The sequence below is a fragment of the Phyllostomus hastatus genome, unplaced genomic scaffold, assembly GCF_019186645.2.
Source record: "Phyllostomus hastatus isolate PE091 unplaced genomic scaffold, TTU_PhHast_1.1 phas_contig_86, whole genome shotgun sequence".
Lineage (NCBI taxonomy): Eukaryota > Metazoa > Chordata > Mammalia > Chiroptera > Phyllostomidae > Phyllostomus > Phyllostomus hastatus.
In genome coordinates, this window is record NW_025333977.1 from 12,331,340 (window position 1) to 12,353,877 (window position 22,538).

Sequence of the window (22,538 nt, forward strand, 5' to 3'; positions counted from 1 at the left end):
TAATGGGCACTCCAAAGATACAATGCATATGTATGTTCTCAGTGCAACTATTTTTAAGTAATTTAACACCTTCCATTAATTAATTCCAACACGGTTTGGTTTGCCACTGGCTCTGCATTTAGGGAACATGGGAAGCAGGGCTTTGGTGTCGTGCTGACTGCCCCGGCCTGACTCCAGCTCCAGCCTACCTTACTGGCCCCATCTTTGGTCAAGCCAATCAGGCTCTTTGAGCCTTGTTTCCCCACCTGCAAAATGGCAATGGTCATGGTGCTGACCTCCCAGGACTGTGAGAGGCAATCCTGTGTGTCCTGTGACAAGCAGTGATGAGCCATTACATTTCGATCTAGCCAAGAAGTAGGTCAAGATTTCATTTGCCCTGATCTTGAATGAGTAGAGTTTAATGATAAATAAAACTGCTTTGACAAGAAGGGGTTAACTTTACATTGTTAATGGGAGATATGTTTCCCACTGAAAATTAGAATTCAGATTTTATCGAGCATCCTAGTTCAGATGGAAAATTCTGTTAAATATTAATTCTTTTAGAATTAGTCCCATTTTGTTCATTAACTGAATATTACATGAATGAAAGACAGTAATCTTTTTTTCCCTAATCAAAATGAATGTGTTGATGTCAAAAGTTACTTAAAATAAATCAGCCTTTATTTCTTCCTCCCTGCCGATGCTCCCCCTTCCTTAGGTCCCCATGTCTAAATGTAACCTGTAGTCACAAAAGAAATCACGGTCCCTATGATGAGCCACACATTTATGTAGGTGACCCACAAGGCAACAAGAGGCACAGTGTTTCGGTCAAGAGCAGTTTATCTTCTAAAACTTCAGTCAACAAAAACAGTCCCCATAATAAACTTAACAGGGATCGTGAACCAACTAACATAGAACTCAACAGAATAGACAGTGCAAGGAACGTGGGTAACAAAATAACACTGTAAAACTGTAAAATGGAGAAGGAAAAATATATCGGTATTTTAACTCAAGACAAAATGCCTACTGAGCTGATCGGTGCCAATCAAGACCTTAAAAATGCAAGTGTAAGAAACAACAGAGGAACTTACGGACTTTCCTTTTTGAAACAGAAGTTGATTTCCAGCCAGCGTGAAATAACGGGTTTTCCACCTTTTGATGAACTTCCATCTGACTTGCTTCTCTTTGAGTTTTCCTTCTATGAGAGGCTGGCCATCTTGATTTACAACTGTTGAAGGTAACAGAATGATCAAGCCATTTATTTTCCATTATTTGTTTGGCAAGTGATCAAAATTCAGAATTGTCCAGTGAACCAGAACCCAGTATGCATGTTTGGAAAGTGGGCTTATAAATTATGAATTTTGTTAACCTCTCCCCCTTTGTCCCTAAAATAATGTGCAGTTTAGAGATGATGATGGGAAAGTGTTGAAAGACCTCATAGAGATTTTCAAAGGAAATACAGTTCACAAAAAGAGCATCTGGTTAGCAGTTTCTGAGGTTCGTCCAGCTAGCCAGCTTTTCTGTGCTTCTTAATTCCTTTGCTTCATGATATTCTGTTCACATGAACTGCCTAGAAATATAACTTCATAAATAATCACAAACCAAGTATATTTAGCTATTTGGCAGCAAAAGTCAATACAGTGCTCCAAAAGACATGTTTTCCTAAAGCCATAACAGCTGCAAGGCAAATTTACCCAGTCCTTTTGAACATGATATTTCCACCGTCTGGAACACACACACTCTTCACTCTCCATATTCCCATCTTCGCCTAGTCAACAACTAATCATGCATGTTTCAACCCCGATGTTGCTTCCTTTGGTAGACCTTCCCCAAACCCAGACCGGAGTGGTTTTGCCTGTTGTATGTTCTCATAGCATCTGACATGTTTCTTTTATATCAGGCATCATCATCTGTAGATTGTTTTTGGTGTTTGTCTGATTAATGTCTCCCTTTCCTGTTCCACCAAAAGCTCCGTGAGGGCCGTGTGTCTGCTTTGTTCATGGTTGCCTCACCAGGCATCTAATACAGTGCCTGGCAAATAACAGGGAGTCTGTAACTATTTGCTGAATGGATAGACTAATTTGACATTGAAGTAGAGTGTTTATGATTACACATAATCATAGAATCAGAAGCTCTGTTACTACATCAAAAGTTTAGACGTCAAACTGGAGAATTTCATTTCTTTAATCAATAACATAATATTCACTCTTTAAATTTATATAAGTGCACCTGATTTCTGGGGAGCATGACAATATTTACTTACATAGATTTATGTTCAATTTTCACAGCACCTTGAAAGTGATCAATTTTTTTTCTGTCACTTGGAAATTTGGATAGTGCCTATTTGACCATATGAACACAACTGATCCTTCTTATCCTACCATTTCTCTTTTCTAATGTAGGTTGTACAAAGTATGTCAGAGGAGGGTTTGTCCACCTTGACTGCATTTTCAAGGTAAGAATAATGAAACGTGTAGTTTTCATAAACCAAGTTCAAACGAGGCTGGCTTGGTTTCTTTTTTCTTGTTATTCAGTTGGATGTTCCATTGCCAATCCCAAATTAAGTCTGAACACAGAAAATGTATATTGAATATATTGTTTGATAGTGATGGGGCTATCATAAAAATAGAATGGAGAGTGACTTGGGGTTGATGCCCATGCATTTAAGTGGTCAGAAAAGAGCTTGGACGTTTGAGGTGACATCTTGACGATCTCGAGACAAAAGTGTTGAGAAGTGACTCCCATCTCCTGAGAAGCTTCTTGGTGGTTAGCACTGTGCATACCTGAGAGTGGGGAAAGCAAGGACTCAAGAAGTATTGACACTCGAATCAAGAAAAGGATTTCAGTGCTCTGCTTTGTTTTACTAGGAATCATCTGACTCAGACCATTCTTTTTCATTTATTTATTTGTTTAGAGAGAAGGGAAGGGAGGGAGAAAGGGAGAGAAGCATCAATTGCCTCTCCTACATGCCCCCACTGGGGGACAACCTAAAACCTGTGCCCTGACTTTTTTCCCTGTGGAATGACACCCAACCAACTGAGCCACAGCAGTCAGGGCTGACGTAGATCATTCTTAAAACTAGTAGTGTTCTTTGCAGCTTAAAATTTTCCATAAACTAGGGGCTTCCTCTGGGCAGCCTCTACTCTGCAGTTCCCTCAGGTAAAGCATTTAGGATGCCATGACTTCTCCAGGTGCTCTGCTGTGCTAGAGCCAGAGCAGCCTCCCCTGGGGTCTGCCTGCCTAGGCTGCGTGTTCAATGGGTATTTGCTAACAGTGTGCTGTGCTGTTGAGTCACGAGAGAAGGCTACAGCTGCCCATCTGGGAAGAGGAAGGAAAGGTCCAAGAAGAGATCCAAGAGGAGAAAAAAAGGAAACAAAAGACGCAGCAACAACAAAAAACCCAAGCCAAGATTAGATTTTATAAAATTTTAATACCCGTTTCTCATGCTTTCCAATTAGAAAAAAGAATTGCTAATCTAACTGTAACATTCAAAGATTTTGAATAAGATGTCAGAACAGTTAGATTTGAGTCCTCTGAACTAGTTTTCTGATCAGCAATGGGAAATAATAATAGTTATCTCCTGTGTAACAAGGATGCCAAGAGATCAAAATCAAAATGAAGAAATTTATGTGAGGACACTAGGTAAGTGGCAAAGTACTTCCCCCCACCCCACCACTACTTTTCTTAAAGACTTTACTTCACAGTTTGTAATCACATTGCTTTTTTCCATGGGTTTCATGGAAAGATGATCTAATGCAATGCCATGTACTCAAGTTTCCTGTTTTAGTTTTCCATATTTATTCAGAGAAGCATCTGAAATAACCATGTGATCTGAGCTGCTTTGAAAACATGATTGATTTAGGTAATATGTAAGCACGTGGGTCCTCTGGATCTGGGACAGGAGATTAACTACAAGTATTTCTCCTCAAGGCAGATCTACATGTTTCAATTGAAAAGTATGTGTCAAAAATGTGCGAGGAGCACTTGGCAAAGCAGTTGAAAGGACTGTTTGAGACAAAGCAGGGAGGGGATGTTAGACCCACAGACCCACATGCCCCCCGTAACAACAGCGAAGGGCTCCAGACAAAATGATAGGCTTGCTTGAGAACAAAGGAAGAAAGACTGTAGAGAAATGCTGCTAAGCAAGGGCTTTTCCTTGTAGCCTAGAGAAAATTAACTCCAGCAGACAGTCTGTGGAAAGGGTTTTAGCAAGGGAATGTTAGCAGAACTTTAATGTAGCTACATGTGAGGGCCCTAATTAGGCATCAGAGTTAGCTTCAGATAATTCTGTAAAAGCCAGGTTATTTGTAGCTGTAAGATTAATTTAAAAGTAGTCCCAAGAGGCAAAAAAAAAAAGAAGAAAGAGAAAGACTTAAAATATTTTTCGCAATTATGTCTAGCACATGCATGACTGTATGTATCATTTTAATAGTCTATTGCCCAACACACATCTTTGTAATCAATAATTCTCATATGATATCACAGTCCGTCCATGGGTAAAACATGGCACTAATTCTTTCTAAGCATGATTATATTTCATTTGAAAAATGCAATGTGCAGTGAGACCATGAGGGACTGAACATGTGTCTAAGACTACCTTGTATACATGTAATGCATACAGGATATTTAAATATTTTCTCACTTGCAAATAAGCACATTATTTTATTTAAAGCACCACAATTTGGTTAAGACATTCTGTACCAAGATGGATCTATTTCTTTCTTTAATTATCAGTTAGCTGAAAAAACTATGGAATATTAAACTGAATTATTTAGTGTAGTTAGAACCCAAACTATTACCATGTTTATCAACATAAAAGTCTTTCAGAATGCTAATATGAATGTTTGTATACTAATTGTTTCCTTTTTAAAAAAAAGATTTTATTTATGTATTTTTACACAGAGGAGAAGGGAGGGAGAAAGGGAGAGAAACATTAATTAATGTGTGGTTGCCTTTTGCACACCCCCTACTGGGGACCTGGCCCACAACCCAGGCATGTGCCCTGACTGGGAATTGAACCAACAACCCTTTGGTTCAAAGGCTGGTGCTCAATCCACTAAGCCATACCAGCCAGGGCATATAATAATTGTATTTCTTTTTCGTACCAAGCATTGAGAATATTTGTTAATAAAAAATGAGTTTTGAAGGTGTTCATCTTAACAGGAAATTGGTGAAGAAGAATGAGATAATATCAGACAGATACTTTAAAGCTCAGAAACCCCACAGAAGGAAGAGTAAAGTAATAAATAATATCCCTCTGTTCATCAGTCAACCATCCAGCCCTCCTACACATACTTTTGAGCACAGACAAACTGTAAGGCACTATGTTTGGATCTGAAGTCCAGTTCAGAGGGAGCTTGAATTTATCATCTTATGGACAGATAAAACATTTTAGAAATTCAACAGCTCAGTGTAGATAGAGTTTGGAGAATGCCGTTGCAGAAGTAAAAGCCAAGCGCTCGAAAAAGGAAATTCTACTTCTCGCGTGAGGGGGTCGCATGAGGGGGTCGCATGAGAGCGGGGCCCCCGCTGAAGAAGGGAGAAGAATATTCTAAGCAGAGCACAGAAAAGGGCTGAGGGAACAAGAGGAATGTGGGAGGGAAAGCACATGAAAAGAAAAGAAAAAAAACTAAACAAGCTGGAAGAAGCCATGAGCTTAGAAGCAGTTGCATTGGACTGTTGAAGGCTGAGGATATGAGGGTGATTCACGGTTTCCCAGGAGTCAGATCCAGGAAAGAGACTGGGTATCAAACAGTCATGGAAAGGCCATCCTGGGCTTTATTTGAAAGTTCTTCTGAAGCCCCATTAGGGAGGATCTTGCTTTTCTTAAGGACTAAGAGGCCTAGGGCCTGCAGAGGCCCAGCCAGCACAGCTAGGCAGCCTCACTGACCCCAGGTGGGATCAGCTCTGTTTCATGCAGAGTCCCAGCAGAAAACAGGTGGCACCTCGAGCGGGGCAGTTGGGTGAGTTAATAAAGGGACCATCTACATAGATGTGAGCAAGGTATAGGAAAAGCACTGTAGTACTCTGGGCCCAGAAACTGTGAGGAGGCATTATAAACACTCCTCTGCCTGAAAAGGAAAAGGCAGAGAGGACACTTAGCATCCAGAGGCAGAGCTGTATGGAGAGAGCTGCCTGGCCTGAGAGGAGCTGTGGCCATGGGGAGAGGACACAGTCAACCTACAGGGACCAGGCAGAGGAGAAGCTGGGACTCAGTAACCTGACCTCACTCTTCTCCCTCTCTCTCACCTCCAGTCAGTATCCCCAGTGGCTGGATGTAACTGAAAGCCAGAGATAAGGGAGACTGGAATACACAGGAGAGGTACCTACCCCATATTCTAAACTGGGGTATAGGAAGCATGACAAGCAAGATGCTCCCCAGAAAGCATCTCCTGGGGAAGATGTTGACTGAGCTAAATTCTGAGGGACATGTAGCAGATTCTGACAATAAAGGGAGGAAGGGTATTCTAGAAAATAAAATCATGCAAAGGGCCAAGGCTTACAGAGCAGGTATCAAATGCATCTTAGGAACTGTCTGTTACTCATTCTGTGTGACGGAACCTAGTGGGACTTGGAGAGCAAGAGGTGAGGCATGAGATTCAAGGAGAAACCAATCCTAATGATCCTTGGACAGCAGGGATGCAGGGAACCTAGAACATTATAATGTAACAGAATGAAAAATAATAATTTCTGTAGTTATATACCTGCTTTTATCTCAAGACTATAAACATTCAAGAGTTCAAGGTTTCTATCTTGTTCTAAGGTTTTTTACAATTCTGAATATGTCTTTGGCCAATTTTAATTTATTTAAACATGGTGTGTTTTAATTCATGTTTAAATCATGTTTGGATCATTTAGGGCTATACCTAAAACTTTCTCTGGTATTGGCCTGTAGTTTATGGAGCAAGGGCAGTGCCCTTGGAGCCAGATGTCAGTTGAAGCCCAGAGCTTGCTACTTACAAGCTGACTGGTCTTGAGCCAGTCACTGAGCTTCAGCTTCCTTGAGAGTTGTCTGCTTAAACAACGGGGCCACCAAAAATGGCTGTGTAGGTTGTTCACTGCACAGGAGCACTCAGCCAAAGTGGTGAGTGGGGGCTCAAATTCAGCCTGAATTTTGCTATTGAAGCCATGCCCCTGTAAGTGTATTTCAACCACAATAAATGAAGGCATATACAAGTGCCATAAAGGCTAACAGTGGCCTTGCTTAGTGAAGTGCCTGGTCCATAGTACGGGATTAATAAATAGCAGCTACTCTCATCATGATCATGATCATGGTCACGGTCATCATAACATAGAATGATCATCTTCATCCTTTTATTGTGATGATGAACAGTTACTTTTTATAAATACCCTACCCTTACAGCTCTAGGATAAAACCCATCTTGCTCCCTTCAATCTAGAATATAATGAAACATATACATAAAAGTATTAGGCATGGTGAGAGTTCAGAGTGAGACAAGAATGCTTTCAAGGTTCAAGGACTGTAGACTTTTAACTTCAGGTGTGACAGGCAATTCAGAGTCCCCAAAGGGAGATAGAGTCCTGTTTTTGAGTAACTGATCCATTTATTCACCAAGACTTCCATTTTCAAGCCAGCCCAATGGGCTGGGCTGCATTGGGAACATTTTTCATTCTTTGTGGCTTCTCCCTATTTTTCCCTCCAGACTTCCTGCTTGTTCTTATGACTGTAGATAGTGATCACCAAACAACTACTATTCACATTGCACACCAACCTCCAGATTCAGAAATTCCTTACACAATATATGTTCTGGCTTACACAACTTTTGCTTGAAAGCATTGCATTGTGCATAAATATCTCACCATTAACATTGTGATGAGTCTAACTTATGATATTTTATTTCTTAGATATTCTTTCTTGATTGTGGAAGATAAATACCTTCAAAAGAAGACAAATTCTGAAAGAGAAATTATAAATTTCAGACACATAGGTTTTAACGAAAAGTTGAGAAAAAAGACTTCTGGCCAAGATGGAGGCATAGGTAGACACACTTCACCTTACTGCACAACCATAAGAAGGATCACAACTAACCTTAAAATGAAAAACAACTGCCAGAACTGCCATAAAATTGAACTGTATGGATGTCCAACAATGAAGGATTTAAAGAAGAAATATTGGTCCAGACGAGTAGGAAGGGTGGAGATGGGGAGCCAGGGCAGAGCAGACACAGTGTGGCAGTGGTGAGGTGGCACTGGTGAGGCAGCAGTGGTGGCAGGTGGAACCAGCAGTCCCACATTCATGTGTGGTAGATAAAAACTGGGAGGGACATGTGGGGAACAAGAGGTCCCAGCCCAGGGCCAGACCACACAGCCCAGAGTTCCAGCCTCATAACTTCTGTCTAAATGACCAGTGGTAGCCTGGCTGGTGTGGCTCAGTGGATTGAGTACTGGCCTGTGAATTGAAAGGTTGTCCGTTTAATTCCCAGTAGGGGCACATGCCTGGGTTGTGGGCCAGGTCCCTATTTGGGGGTGTGTGAGAGGCAACCTATTGATGTATCTCTCACACATTCTTTCTCTACCTTTCTTTCCCCCTCCCTTCTCTCTCTAGAAATAAAAAAAATAAAATCTTAAAAAAAAACAGGGGGGATTAGGATGGTGGAAGAAACTGCTGGTATCTCAGGTGAGTCTGTTCAGAGGGCCCCCATGGTCCTAGAATGTACACAAACCCACCCACTCTGGGAAGCACCACCAAGGCAACAGCTAGAGGGGTGCAGTCATATAAGGGAAGTGGGTGAAGTGACTGCAAATGGGACAAGGGCTGAGCAAGTGGCATTGTTCCTTTGCCAAGCTCCCCCACCCCATACAGTACCACAAGCAAGTGAAGTAGGTTGCTCTGCCCTGGCGAATACCTAAGGGTCTACCTCTTACAATGTTAACAGGTGTGCCAAGAGGGGGAGTCAAAGCAGCTCTACCTGATAAACAGAATGAAACAGAGGGAGGCTGCCAAATTGAGGAGACAAAGAAATATGGCCCAAATGAAAGAACAGATCAAAACTTCAGAAAAAGAACTAAGCAAAATAGAGATAACCAACCTGTCAGATGCAGAGTTCAAAACACTGGTGATAAGAATGCTCAGAGAACTCATTGAGTATGGGAAACACATAAGGGTAGAAACAAAGAGAATAAAAAGACTCTGGGAGATCTCCAAAAGTGTCAACATCCAAATCATAGGGATGCCAGAAAAAGAAGAGGAACAGAAGAAATTGAAAAGTTATTTGAAAAAATAATGAAAGAAAACTTCCCTAATTTGATGAAGGAAATAGACATACAAGTCCAGGAAGCACAGAGAATCCCAAACAAGTTGGACCCAAAGAGGACCACACCAAGACACATCATAATTTAAATGCCAAAGGTTAAAGATAAAGAGAGAATCTTAAAAGCAGCAAGGGAAAAGGAGACAGTTCCCTACAAAGGAGTTCCCGTAAGACTGTCAGCTGATTTCTCAAAAGAAACTTTGCAGGCAAGAAGGGGCTGAAAGAAGTATTCGAAGTGATGAAAAGCAAGGACCTACAACCAAGATTATTCTATCCAGCAAAACTATCAGAATTGATGGGCAGATACAGTGCTTCCCAGACAGGATAATGCTAAAGGTTTCATCATCACCAAGCCCTTATTATATGACATGTTAAAGGAACTTATTTAAGAAAAGAAGGAGATCAAAATGATGAACAGTAAAATGACAAAAGACTCACAACTATCAACAACTGAATCTAAAAACAAAACAAACTAAGCAAATAACTAGAACAGGAACAGAACCATAGATATGGAGATCATTTGGAGGGTTATTAGCAGGGATGGGGAAGGGGTAGAATAGCAGAAAAGGTACAGGGATTAAGAAGCATAATTGGTAGGTACAAAATAGACAAAGGGATGCTAAGAATAATATAGGGAATGGAGAAACAAAAAAGCTTATATGCATGACACATGGACATGAACTAAGGGGAGAGGATTGCTGAAAGGAAGGGATATATTGGGTGGAGGGGGACAAAGGGGAAAATAATGGGACAACTGTAATAGCATAACCAATAAAGTATACTTAAAAATTGAGAAAAATATGTCTTAAAAATTTTTTTCCCCTTGAAATCCCTCCTTCTGGGACTTACAACTCCTATGTTGTCTGTGGGGAATTTTTCTGTATGTATTGAGAGTCTCAAATTTACTTTAATTTCCTCCCATGTTTTTACTGATTTGTGTATGTATGTGCCAGTTGTAATAAAGCCAACTATGATTACAGAGAATATGCTTAAGGAGGGATAGAAGCATTAAATGAGGAGGTCACAGGAGCCACGTTTAGCAGACTGAGCGTCTGTGGTTTTTGAAACCACCAAGGATTGTGATGAATGGCATGTTTGTTATGACTATCCAGGCAGTGTTTTAGAGTGCCATACCTTATCAGCAGTGAATAAGTGAGGAGGTGTAATCCAGCATAGATTCTGTAACATCCTATAAGATGCTGTGGGTCCAAAATGGTAGAGAAATTTAATTTGACAACAGATCTTCAGGGTACTTTTACATGGGCCCGAATGGCTTCTTTTCTCAATAATTTCATACCAATTAAAATGTGATATGCTTTCCGGGCTTCTCTATCAATCATTAAAATATTGATCTAAAAAGTCTCAGAGCTCCTATTTTATAAGCCTGTAGAGCAATGTTTCCCAAACTGTTCTGAGGGCCACCTACATCGGAATGACCTGTGGGCTTGTTAAAATGCACATTCCAAGGCACCACTCCAAATTCACTGGATCACAATTTTTGGATAGGATGAGGTACCCCCCACTTTTAACAAGATTCCTAGATGATTCTTATGTAGCTCAAGAACTTCTAGGACGTGATAGTAGCCTCATGATGGATCACAGTAAGAGACCATATGATATATAAAATAGTAAAACTGCAAAACCAATCGTGGAAGGAAATTTTTATGACCTTTTCATGAAATCAAACAATAAGATAGCAGTCTAAGATCATAGGCATGTCCTTGGCTTAAGTCAACAGTTACAGAAAAAAAAATTCTCAGAATCAATGTTTGTGGAATTTGGCTTGTTATGTCATCTGTGAAACAAAAATTCTAAAGTCACCTGCCAAGAAAGTAACCTGCTCAGTAGTTCTGAGCAGTAAGTATGGTCGCTTTTATGCTTTTATGGGAAGCTATCAAGTTAGATTCATCCAGACTTGCCAAGCAATGACTGATAGGGACCAATGGGAAAAGATCAGGGATGGTGGAAATGAATGGAGATAATTGCTCAGTCTTGGAATTGACCTTTGAATAAGAAAGGGTTCCACACACATTTCTCATGTTCCCATGTCATCTCGTTAATATGATTGATCTCATGGATAGTTATTACAGGCAACATCTGGCCATAGGATTTTAGGCAGTTTTAAATGTTGAATGCTTTCCTACATTGTCTGTGCCTCGTAGAGCTTTCCTCACATTGGGGAAAATAGATTTGACATACTAGTTCCATAAAGGGGGTCGCCCTGTTTGTGTTGTAAAAGTTGAGCACATCTTACCCATTGTCTTACCTGCCTGTACTTTCTTGGTGTTTTAGAATACTCTAAGGTGTTGTCTACAATGCTTTTGTGAAATCAGTTTACACAAGTTCTATCTGTTGTGGTTGAACACTTGGCCTCAAACTTTTTAGCAATAAATAGAAGTTTTACGATGTCTCCTTTGGAAGGTTTATCTATAACATATGCACCATTACACTCTGTGTGTATTTAATTATATACATGCACACATAATACCTTATTCTCTGTTAAATAAAATGACCTCTCATAATGCTTTTCAAAAGAACATATATAAGAAGTTATTGTTTATATAAAAATATATTTGGCACAAAAACACTGGAAACATCACCATGTGAATATGCTTTTTTCTCTTAAAAATGTATCACTGTGCATTCATTAAATTTTTTTTGTCAGCACTTGCCTGAGAAAAAGTTTACCAAAAGTTTTCTGAGAAGATACAAATTTGGACATTCATTTATTTGGTAAATATTTATTGAGCATCTATACTGTGCCAGGGACTGAGGATGGATGAGGGGAGCTTCCTGCATAGGACTTGTGTTGACTGGAGGGAACAGACATTCACTAAATACTCACACCTAAAAAACACAAGATGTAACAAGTGTTATGAGGAGAGGTATGAGGTGGTTTGAGGCTCTTAGTATTGGCTAGGGAGGTTACAGAAGGATTCCCTGCAGCAGTGAATTTGAGTTGTAATGAAGAGGCTAAAATCTACATTCATTAACTAGGTGAAGATGGGCAAAAGAGCTCTCTGGGAAGAAAAACAGCACGTACAAAAGCCTGATGATATCAGGAAGAAGTTATGTGTATGGGAAATTGAAGGAAGGTCCTTCCCACCAGAGAGGAACAGACAGCTCATGGGCCAAGACAAGGCTCGGGAAGCTGGGAGAGGCCATTGCATGTGAGGCTGTGAGGGGCATGTTATGGAGTTTGGTTTTCAAAATAAGAGCTGTGGGAAGCTATTGTAAGGTTTTATGTAGGGGCTGGCACAATTGGGTTTTTGCTTTGAAGAGATCATTTTGGCTGAGTGTGGGAGGGAGATCAGAAGGATCCAGATGAACTCAGTTAGGAGGCTATTGCCTGTATTTTAGGTATAAGGTGATGATAATTTGCTCTGTGGTGATGGGGAGAGACAGACAGGGTTGTGAGCAATTAAGAAGGTAAAAGCCACAATATCAGTGGGTAGACTGGGGATGAGAGAGAGAACGGTGGGTCTGTGGCTGGTGCAACAGAATAAGTGATGTTGTGTTTACTGAGATAGGAAGTTCTGGAAGAAGACTAAATGGTTTTTAGGACAAGGGTGAGACAATGATAAGTTTTAGTTTAAATGAACTGAGTCTGAGGTGCCTTTGAAGCAATCAAGCAGGCAGTGGTAGATGTAAAGCTGGAGTTTGGAGGAGAGGCCTGGACTGCAGATACACATTTGGGAGTTGTCCATCAAAGTGGTCACTAAGCTGCAGATGCAGCAGAGATGGGCTGGGGAGAGTGTGTACAGTGAAGAGAAGAGAGATGCTTTAACAGTGAATAGCGGGATAGAGGAATGTGGGCCTGGGGAGGCGGATAAGAAGTGTCTAGGGAGTCAGAGGGAGAGCAGAGGAGTGTGTGTCAGAGAAGCCAAGGAAGAAAATGTTTGAAGGAGGAGGAAATGGCTAACAGAGTTGAATGCTGCTGCAAGGCAAGTTACACAAGTACTGAAACATATCCAATGCATGGGTGACTTGCATGACTCTAATGGCCACAGAGATAATGGGCTTAGAAACCAGACAGAGAGGGGCTGAGTCAGAGGCGAAGGAGGCAAGGAAATGCAGAGACTGAGCATTGACAACTCATTTGGCTTTAAAGAGGAGGTGAGGGAGAAGCAGTAGGTGAAGAGAAAGGAGAGCCTGTCAGTTGAGTGTTTAGAAGCCAATGGGAGGATTCAGTTGGGATGGAGAAAATTGATAGAAAAGAGAGAAATGGTAATCTGCACAGTAGAGTTTCTGAGAAGGTAGGGAGAATGAGATCCAAGGCAAAATATGGCCACCCTACTGGGATATTGGATGGCTTCTTTCTCATTGGCGGCTAGAAGTGCCTCTATGTGTTTTTACATATGTGAGTCCATGGTTGAAAAATAGAGTTCATCTGTAATGTATTTATAAAGGTAAATAAAAAATGAGGATTGCTCTGAGAGGTGATAACTAAAGCTTTTAAAAATGTATTTTATTTTAAAAACTACATACAGATTTTTTAAAATAAATGTCATCTTAAGCCTGTACAGTGATGGAGACTGATTCACTCACTAGTCTGTCTTACTAAAGCATGCATTTCCTCCTCCATATATTGTCTTGACTCAGCTTATTCTCTGAGTAGAGAAGGACACATTTCCATGTGCGATGATTGGTTTGTAGATAAGCACAGAGTGACTAATGCTTTGTTGCAAGTATAAGGCCTGTGAGACACTTTTACCCTGTATTATGGTAAGATTGTTGATTCATTATAGAAAGGCAAAAAGATTAGGAAAGAGATGTTGGAAGAAAAATCAATGTAAACTCTTGAAGGGTGCTAGGTTACTGATCTTAGCTTATTTCTCATGGAGGCTCCCAAGTTATTGCAAGCATACTATAGGCTCTTTGTGTAGGTATGAGTGGAAATTTTTTCATGTAACATAAAAATTGGGTATCCATAAAGTGTTGAAAACTTGTACACAGCAAACATTTTCTTCTCATGAAAGTTTATTTTGCAAAAGATATTAATTCAAATTTAAAGTTCAGTAAGGTTTTTTTAATATGAGAAAAATGTCAGGTTTTTAAAAGTTAGGTTTTAAATTTGCATTTCAAAATAAACCCTATTTTTTTCCATAGTCATCCTACTACTTACATGATCCATGAATTAATCATCCATCTGGCTGCCAAATACTTGTTAAACACTACTGTGTGCCAGGCACTGGTTAGGGCATACAGAGATGCATATTCCATGGTTCTTCCTTCTCTAGTTTATTGTCTTGTAGGGGAGATGAGTGGCAACATGTTGTGGGCACTACAGAAGTGTGGGCAGATGATAGAAGGGACGGAGAAGAGAATTTATTCTGCTTGGGAGTGGTGTGTCCATGTGTGCTGGGGTGTGTGCACGTGTGTGTGTTTGAAAGAGAGAAATATTTATATATTTCTATATAAATAAATAAATAAACACATAAATAAATAAATATATGGAGAGAGAGAGATTTTACAGAGAGGAATGCCCATACCAGAGAGGCATAGACCATTAATGCGGGATGGGAAGGGGAGCCCTGGCTGATGGCTCAGTGGATTGAGTGCCTGCCTGTGAACTGAAGGGTCGCTGGTTTGATTCCCAGTCAGGGCACATGCCTGGGTTGTGGGCCAGATCCCTGGTTGGGGGCATATGAGAGGCAACCAACTGGTGTTTCTCTTGCACATCAATGTTTCTCTCCCTCTCTTCTTCCCTCCCTTCCCCTTTCTCTGAAAATAAATAAATAAAATTTAAAAAAATGTGGGAAGAGAGGAAAAGGACAAAGATTCCAGGATAATAACATATCTGAGTTTATAAGTGCATATTTGTTTTGCCATAGTTATCCAAAGTATCTTTGAACAACAAACTGAGGTTCTACGTAATTAATACATATTCAGGGGTCGCTAACAGTGTATAAACACGAAGCACCCTACTCAGGTACTGCACTGGTTTTGGTGCTTGAACAACATTCAGCATGTACAGCAATATTCTGACACGTGGTAGGAGGGAAGGCATTATAACACAAACTCAGCCATTGCATAAATCCAAAATGAGTTTTATTTTGTCACCTTTAAAGATTTGTGAATGTGGACACCGAAATTAAATGGGAAAGTTCCATATGAATGGACTCACAAGGCTATTGGTGCCCTACAGTCTGGTCCTCAGAGGTCATTTAGCCTGTTTTCACATTGGTGTCTGGAATGGAGGGTCACCCAGCCACACTGAAGGTGTCCAGGAAAGGAAGCCACACATCTCCTTACAAAGGCTTTTCTTATCCCGATACAGCTGTGAAATCATCTCTACTGGCCATGTGATATAATGAATGCACAGCATGCTCTTTGAGCACGAATATTGGACTTCAAGTTCTAAAGAGGAATCTTGATGGCAGGTTGTCGGGAAAAAATGCTTTCATTTTATTTTATAACCGAAGGAGACCTCCTATGGCAATGACATTCAATACCTAAATATCTAATGATACAGACAGTAATCATACTCAGGAATGCTCAGATTTGTAGAGGAAGACACAAGGGTCAAAACTGAGCCGTCTCTGTTATTCTTTGTAGGACGTAAGAACAAAGGCATCCCATGTTTCAAGGAACATGAGTGAAAGTCATAACCCAGTTTTCCCTAGTCCTTTTCAAAAATGTGACTGAAGAAAAAGCCAGATGTGTTCCAGGATGGCCAGCTGACTAACTCTTACTGTTAATTCACACCAGCAATTCCAAGACGTGAGGGCGACTGATAAAAGTGATTGGCTTAGTTTTCCAGAAATAAATTCTGTGCTGTTAAAACTACTTGCTCAATCTCCCTTCTCCCGTTCCTGTGGGGTAAAGAGATTGGCAATGAACCTTAGCAGGCAAGAGTCCCAGAATTCTTGAGTTATTTCAGTAGTTTTCTAATCTACTCTGGACTTTTATAAAATGATTATCAGAAACTGAATCAGCAATTGGAAGGGCTGGAAATAGCTTCTAATGTAACTGTTCCCCACATGCAGTGATGACTCGCACGGCATTGCGTAACGTCCCTGCTCTTCTTCAACTAGAATAAGTCGTGGGGAAGGTAGATCACTCGTCGGCCTTTTTGTGACCAGGAAATGGAGTCATTGTTTTTGGAATTTCCAGTACTCCATGTCCTTAACTTGGATGTGGCCTAGAGATTGAAGTTTCAGGTTCAGGAGAATTCACCTGGATTAAAATCCTACTTCTACTGCTTAGTGGTTGTGTTTGTTACCTGAGGAAAATTACATGACCTCTTGGTGTTTCAGTTTCCTCATTTGTAAAATGGAGTTGATGATGATAAGAAAATGAGAAAAATGCATGTGAAGTTGAGCACATGGTTAACATGATAAATGCCAGCCATTACAATCTTTTTAGGACCTTTGCACTGTTCTAGCATTTAGTTTCCTGGACTTCACCTGCACCTAATTGGACAAAAATATATTTTATCGAATACCAGATATTAAACTTTTATTAATTTCAGTGTGTTGATGGTGGAGTTGGTGGGAAGATGAGTAGGATTTGGTGGAGCGATGAGACTTTTACCTGAAGAGGGGAGTGTACTTAAAGTGACTGTGTAAGCCAGCTGATTTGCTGTCAATTTCTGGAGTCCGGTAGTTTAGTCTATACTCTGTTAAGAAGCATTTATATTGTTCTGGCTGGCGTAGCTCAGTGGATTGAGTGCAGGCTGCGAACCAAAGTGTCACAGGTTCGATTCCCAGTCAGGGTACATGCCTGGGTTGCAGGCCATGACCCCCAGCAACCGCACATTGATGTTTCTCTCTGTCTCTCTTTCTCCCTCCCTTCCCTCTCTAAAAAATAAATAAATAAAATCTTAAAAAAAAGAAGCATTTATATTGTAGGATGTCTAGGTCAAGTTCCAATTGCCTCATGCTTTGTTCCTCATTTATGGAATAGCTGCAAATATTTTATTTATTTTTCTTTTTTATTGAATTTATTGGGGTGACACTGGTTAATAAAAGTATATAGGTTTCAGTTGTACAATTCCATAATATATCACCTGTATATTGTATTGTGTGTTGACCACTCCTGCAAATATTTTTTTAAGTGCTGGAACAATGAATACTTGACAACAATTTTTGTATCATTTGCCAGTACCTTAAAAAACAAACCAACATACATACAAACAAACTCAAATCCAGTTTCTTCAGCCTTTTGTCCTAGACTCCAGTCCTATTTCTTTAGACCCTCCTCCCTGTGGCTGACAGGACATTTGGACCCTGCGTGGGCACTGAGAAAGTCCAGAGCAGTAAGAAGACTTGGGCACATATGTCCAGTACTAGACAGGAGGGGAAGTGAACTTTTTTTTTGTGGTGACTTCTCTCAAGGAGGAAGCAAACACCAACCTCCATCTATCAGATTCAAAATGTACTGGGTATGGAATAGTGATGTATTCGACATGGTTAATGCATAATTACAATCCCAAAACATCATATTTTAATATGTAAGGCTTTGGCTTGGCCATTTCTCATACTCATTTATTTATTCTTTCATTTGCTGGTTCAACAAGTATTTATTGCATGCTAAAAATATACAAGGAAGTATGCTTCATTTTTCCATCTATGCCTTCTAGGAGACATTCAACCTCAACAAATGTGCATTGCATAAATGAAAAATAAGATGCAAGTACTATGCTAGCTGTGCATAACCAAATCACAAAATATTTATTCCTATGTCCTGGTCATCCTTAAACTTATAATTCAAGTAGGACATGAATGCAAATATTATCTCCATTAATAATATATGTGCCATCCGTGTTTTGTTAGACCTTTCACTTAGATTAAATATGTAATTTATATGCTTATATAAAAATAAGGAGATGAGATTAACAACCTATATAAACTTTTCAGGGATTCAAGAGCTTTTGGTGAAAATATTAATTTAAAATAGGATTTCTCCCTGGCTCAAACCCCCTTTCATGTAGTGAAAGGAAATGAGCAAAGAAATCCAAGCACAGTGGAGTTTTCAGGGCCAAACATTTTGATTCAATATGCTCTGCTGTAAAATATTTGGCCTTGTTTGAATTTTTATTGCTATATGTTCTCAGTCTATATTTAACTGTGAGAAACACAAATAAGAAAGAGTGAATGTGCAAAATATTCTTTTCAAGTGCATGGCAGTGAATTTGAGAAAACATATATTAAAGGAACACTTTGTGTTTTTAACTTTCAGCCCCTTTCCTGAGGCCACCCTTGGCCAGATTCGACGAACTGTTTATTGAACTAAGGACTCAGCTTACTTGAATGAGAATTCTGAAGGGCCTCTCAGAGCCACCTGATAAGCACCTTACTTTGCTGTGCTCTCAAAATTTCTTTTAGGCTCTTTTCATAGGTGAAATTAGAAATGTTTATAATGGAGACATTCAATTCCCCAATTCCTTATTTGTTTGAACCAACTTTTTTTTAATCACCACTCAAGGATATGTTTTTTATTAATTTAATTTTTTTAATTTTTAAAAAGATTTTATTTATTTATTTTTAGAGAGGGGAAGGGAGGGAGAAAGAGAGGGAGAGAAATGTCAATGGGTGGTTGTCTCTCGAGCACCCCCCACTGGGGACTTGGCCTGCAACCCAAGCATATACCCTGACTGGGAATCAAACTGGCAACTCTTTGGTTCTCAGGCTGGCATTCAATCCACTGAGCCATACCAGCCTGGGCTGTTTTTTATTAATTTTAGAGAGAGGAGAAGGGGGGGGGAAGAGAGAGAGAAACACTGATGTGAGAGAGAAACATTATTCATTGCCTCCCATCATCCCGTGGCCTGACCAGGGACCAGACCCACAACTTAGGCATGTGTACTGACTGGGGATCAAATCCACAACGTTTGGTGTATGGGACCACACTCCAACCAACTGAACCACCCAGCCAGGGCTCGAATTAACTTTTTAAAAATTGGGGTGTTCACTCTGTCATCAGCTCCAATCCTGACTCGAATCAGCCAACAATCCGTGCCTTGCAAAGGCTGCATCCTTAACTGCCAGCTTCTTCCATCCACACCTTTCCCGTGGGGTAACACACTTCCATCAGTGCCCCCCCTCAGTCCCCTCACATCCCCATCAGGCCAAATCAACACAATTCATCTTTCTATTCAGCCTCAACATCTTGGCAGTTATCAAGAGGACAGACTTGTCACAATGGGTGATCTCTAAGCTGCACAAAATTCTAAAATGAAAGGCACAGGTACAAGGGGTATAATCACTGGTTCTCTAGAGTAGAGGATGGCTCATCTATGAAGTGGCCTTAGCGTGACAGTGTTTTAACACCGCTCTCTTGGTCTGCACTGCAGTTCTGTTGGTGTTGGCAATTCCATCCTCTCCGAGGGAAAATCTCTGATGACATATTCCAAGGACAGCGTAACTTTTGCACATAGGCTTATTACCAACCAGTTTCCATTGGTCAGAGTGGGGCCAGTGTGACCAGGAAGCAGAAGGGTGAAATGGTTCAGAGTGTGGGCCCCGAAGGCAGGTCGAGTCCCCATCCTGCCACTGTGAACTCATTACCTGTGTGACTTTGGGAAGTTATCACATTGCTCTGTGCCTCAGTTTCCCCAGCAGTAAAGGCTGAGATAATATTGATACTAACCTCATATGATTTTTGTGATGGTTAAATGAGGGATCTGATATGTTTAGCACTGAGCTTGGCTCATATTCACTAGCAATGACTATTTTTAGGGAAGGAAAGTTGACTAAATTCCTTGGGCAGCAGAAAGAAAGGGGGAGGATGAGTAACCAGCTATGAAGTTATTCCTCAAATCATTTCTTACTCTTTAAGGAATTAGTTTTACACATTTTAATTGTAAAGCAAAAGTGTAAGGAGTGACTAGTAGATGAGCCATTCAGTGTGCTCATTCATTCATCAAGTGCGGTCTCATTTCTTTGAAGCTCTGGACAGAATGTTTCTCTTTCTCCAAACCTCGGGGTCACTTGGGTGGAAATTAAGATAGTTCCAGGGCAAAACGGCCAGACCTGCTTTCCTGGCAGCTACATATGTAAGGTATTGTTTCTCTTGCTCATTTCTGGTGTATGTGTCTCTCCCTTTCAACATCTCTTTTTCTCACTCCCACTTGGGTGAGATACCTTTCTCAGCACGAAGCAGAGGCAATCAGGCACACTACTGTGTGTTATTACAACTGAGGATGTTTATGCAAGAAGGGGGCCAACTAGAACAGCGGGGCTCATAGATCCTGTCAATCCCAGGGGCGCATATGATTCTTAGCAGTAAGGGGGTGTCTCTCACCAGTTGCTTTTTCAGGGTTGTTGCACATGAAGCATTGCCATGCTCCTGCTGCTTCGCTGAAGCCAAACACGTCAAAGAACCTCACTTCTTCCAGATGGAGCTGTACCTGGTCCAGATCCTGTTTCAGGAACACAAAGCACAGGGAACATAAGCTGATGTGCCTGCTGCATAGGATTCTGAAACTGGAAAGGGGTCCTGGAAGCAGGATGGCCAGTGTTCAATTTTAGTACTAAGGATGAGGTGGGAGGATTGAGAAGACGTCTCTCGCTCCACTATGGAAAGAGCAGCATCTCAAGCTCTTTCAAGGGAGTGCTCTCAAATGCAGAGGGCACTGAGCATGGGCCCCAGGGCCGGGCACCAGGGTAGGTGGTGATGGGTCAGAGCCTGAAGTAGCCCAGAATTTTCTTGCATCTAGCCACAGTTCCAGAATTTCTACAAAGAAGGGACATCTAAGTAGCAGTTGAAAGGGACACCTTTCAACTGTGGTTGAAAGGAACACTATTGGGGGATTTGTCTTTTAGGTACCCTTTACATGAACAGGAGAATCAATTATCCATATCAAAAATTATTTTTATTAGGTTGGTTTTGCAGGGGGCTGGTGGAAATTATGGAAGAAGGCGTAATACTTTAGCTTTCGGCTCCAGGATTGTTTTAGTAGTTTGCTTTGTCTTAAAAGTGTATGCACAGTTTGCGTTCTATTCCATAATATGGCTGTATTGGTCTTAATGGAAAATAATGTCTTAAATCACTTATTGGTAAATTAGTTAACCTTCCCCCTCCAAATGGTTGAGTAGAATTGACACACCAAGAAGAGTGCCCATGTTTTATGAGCCCCGTGGCACTGTGCCAATGTATTTCTATAGAGAGAGGTTCCATTACATTGTAAATGGATGGAGAACTATTAGCCTAACCAAATTAAATAGCTCTACTGTCCTCCTGAGGCTTTCCTATTATGTAAATAACTTTTATCCTCTGCTACAGGGTGGCCAGAACCACACTCTTAAAAGGTTGCATTCCTAAGAGGAATTTAATGTCCTTGCTAGACTTGTACATGCCCAGCCAACTTATGTGTTTGTCCTCTGTTGAGCTGTGATTTTACTTCCTTTCCTCTGGTCCATACACCCTTATCTTCCACCCATAGTGACAGCTCCTAGTATGTCCAAGAGCTGAAGGATGGACTGCTTACGGTGGATCTAAAATAGAGAATGCTCAAGTGGCAACCCACATTCTGCCCCAGAGCTCTGGTTTACCTGGTCTACATTTCTTGACAGAAGTGAGAAGTATGCTAGACCCTAACCTCCTTGAGGGCAGAAATATTCTGCCTTGCTCACAGTTGCATCCCCAGAATCTAGTCCAACGTTGGGAATGGAGTGACATTGGTTTGCAGGCCTAGTTCAAAGTTTACTGATGGACTATACAAATGGTAGTATGAGAATTTCAAAGGGATTTCCTTTTAGGGAACATTTACATTCACTGGAACATAAACACAATGAGGGTGGGGGGGTGTCTGTTGTATTGGCTGTTATAACCTCAGCACCTAAAAGTGCCTGTCACATAAGCAAATATGTAATAAATACATGTGGAAGAATGAAAGGCATAAACTGGGACTAGAAATGAATGCCTTCAAACATCTTTTATTAAGACTATTATGGCTCATGTTCTTGGATTGGACATTTTGAAGGCTCCACATGCTGAATACAGCATTTCTGAGTTGCTAACATTTAATACCATATTTTAGTCATTCCAATAGGCTTGTATATACACAATCTTGTTTCAACAAAAGTGATTTCAAATGTGTTTAATGAAAAAAAGGAGACTTAATAGAATTTTTTAAAAGCATGTTCCCAAGATAAAGACTGAAGAAGCACCTGGGAGTTTTGTAGATTTCAAAGGATGAATTTCATACTAGAATTTATGGGGGAAACGCAGATGTTCATAAATATCAGTTTCGAAACTGCGAAGTCTCTGAAGTCTGCACTTAGCCATTGGCATGCAAATCACTTCCCTATTTTCCACACAATTTAAGTTCAGTTTTTCATT

General features: G+C 40.5%; 1 protein-coding gene across 5 annotated transcripts in view; it reads right to left on the reverse strand.

The window, feature by feature from the left end:
- Positions 1-22,538, reverse strand: part of VEPH1 (ventricular zone expressed PH domain containing 1) — a 209,514-nt gene that overhangs the window by 13,113 nt on the left and 173,863 nt on the right. For all 5 annotated transcript variants that reach the window (XM_045852121.1, XM_045852120.1, XM_045852117.1 and 2 more), the window contains exons 12-13: positions 20,499-20,616; positions 1,071-1,207 (exon numbers count right to left, since the gene is read on the reverse strand). In XM_045852121.1, coding sequence (XP_045708077.1) covers positions 1,071-1,207; positions 20,499-20,616 — 255 coding nt within the window. The remainder of the gene's footprint in view (positions 1-1,070; positions 1,208-20,498; positions 20,617-22,538) is intronic.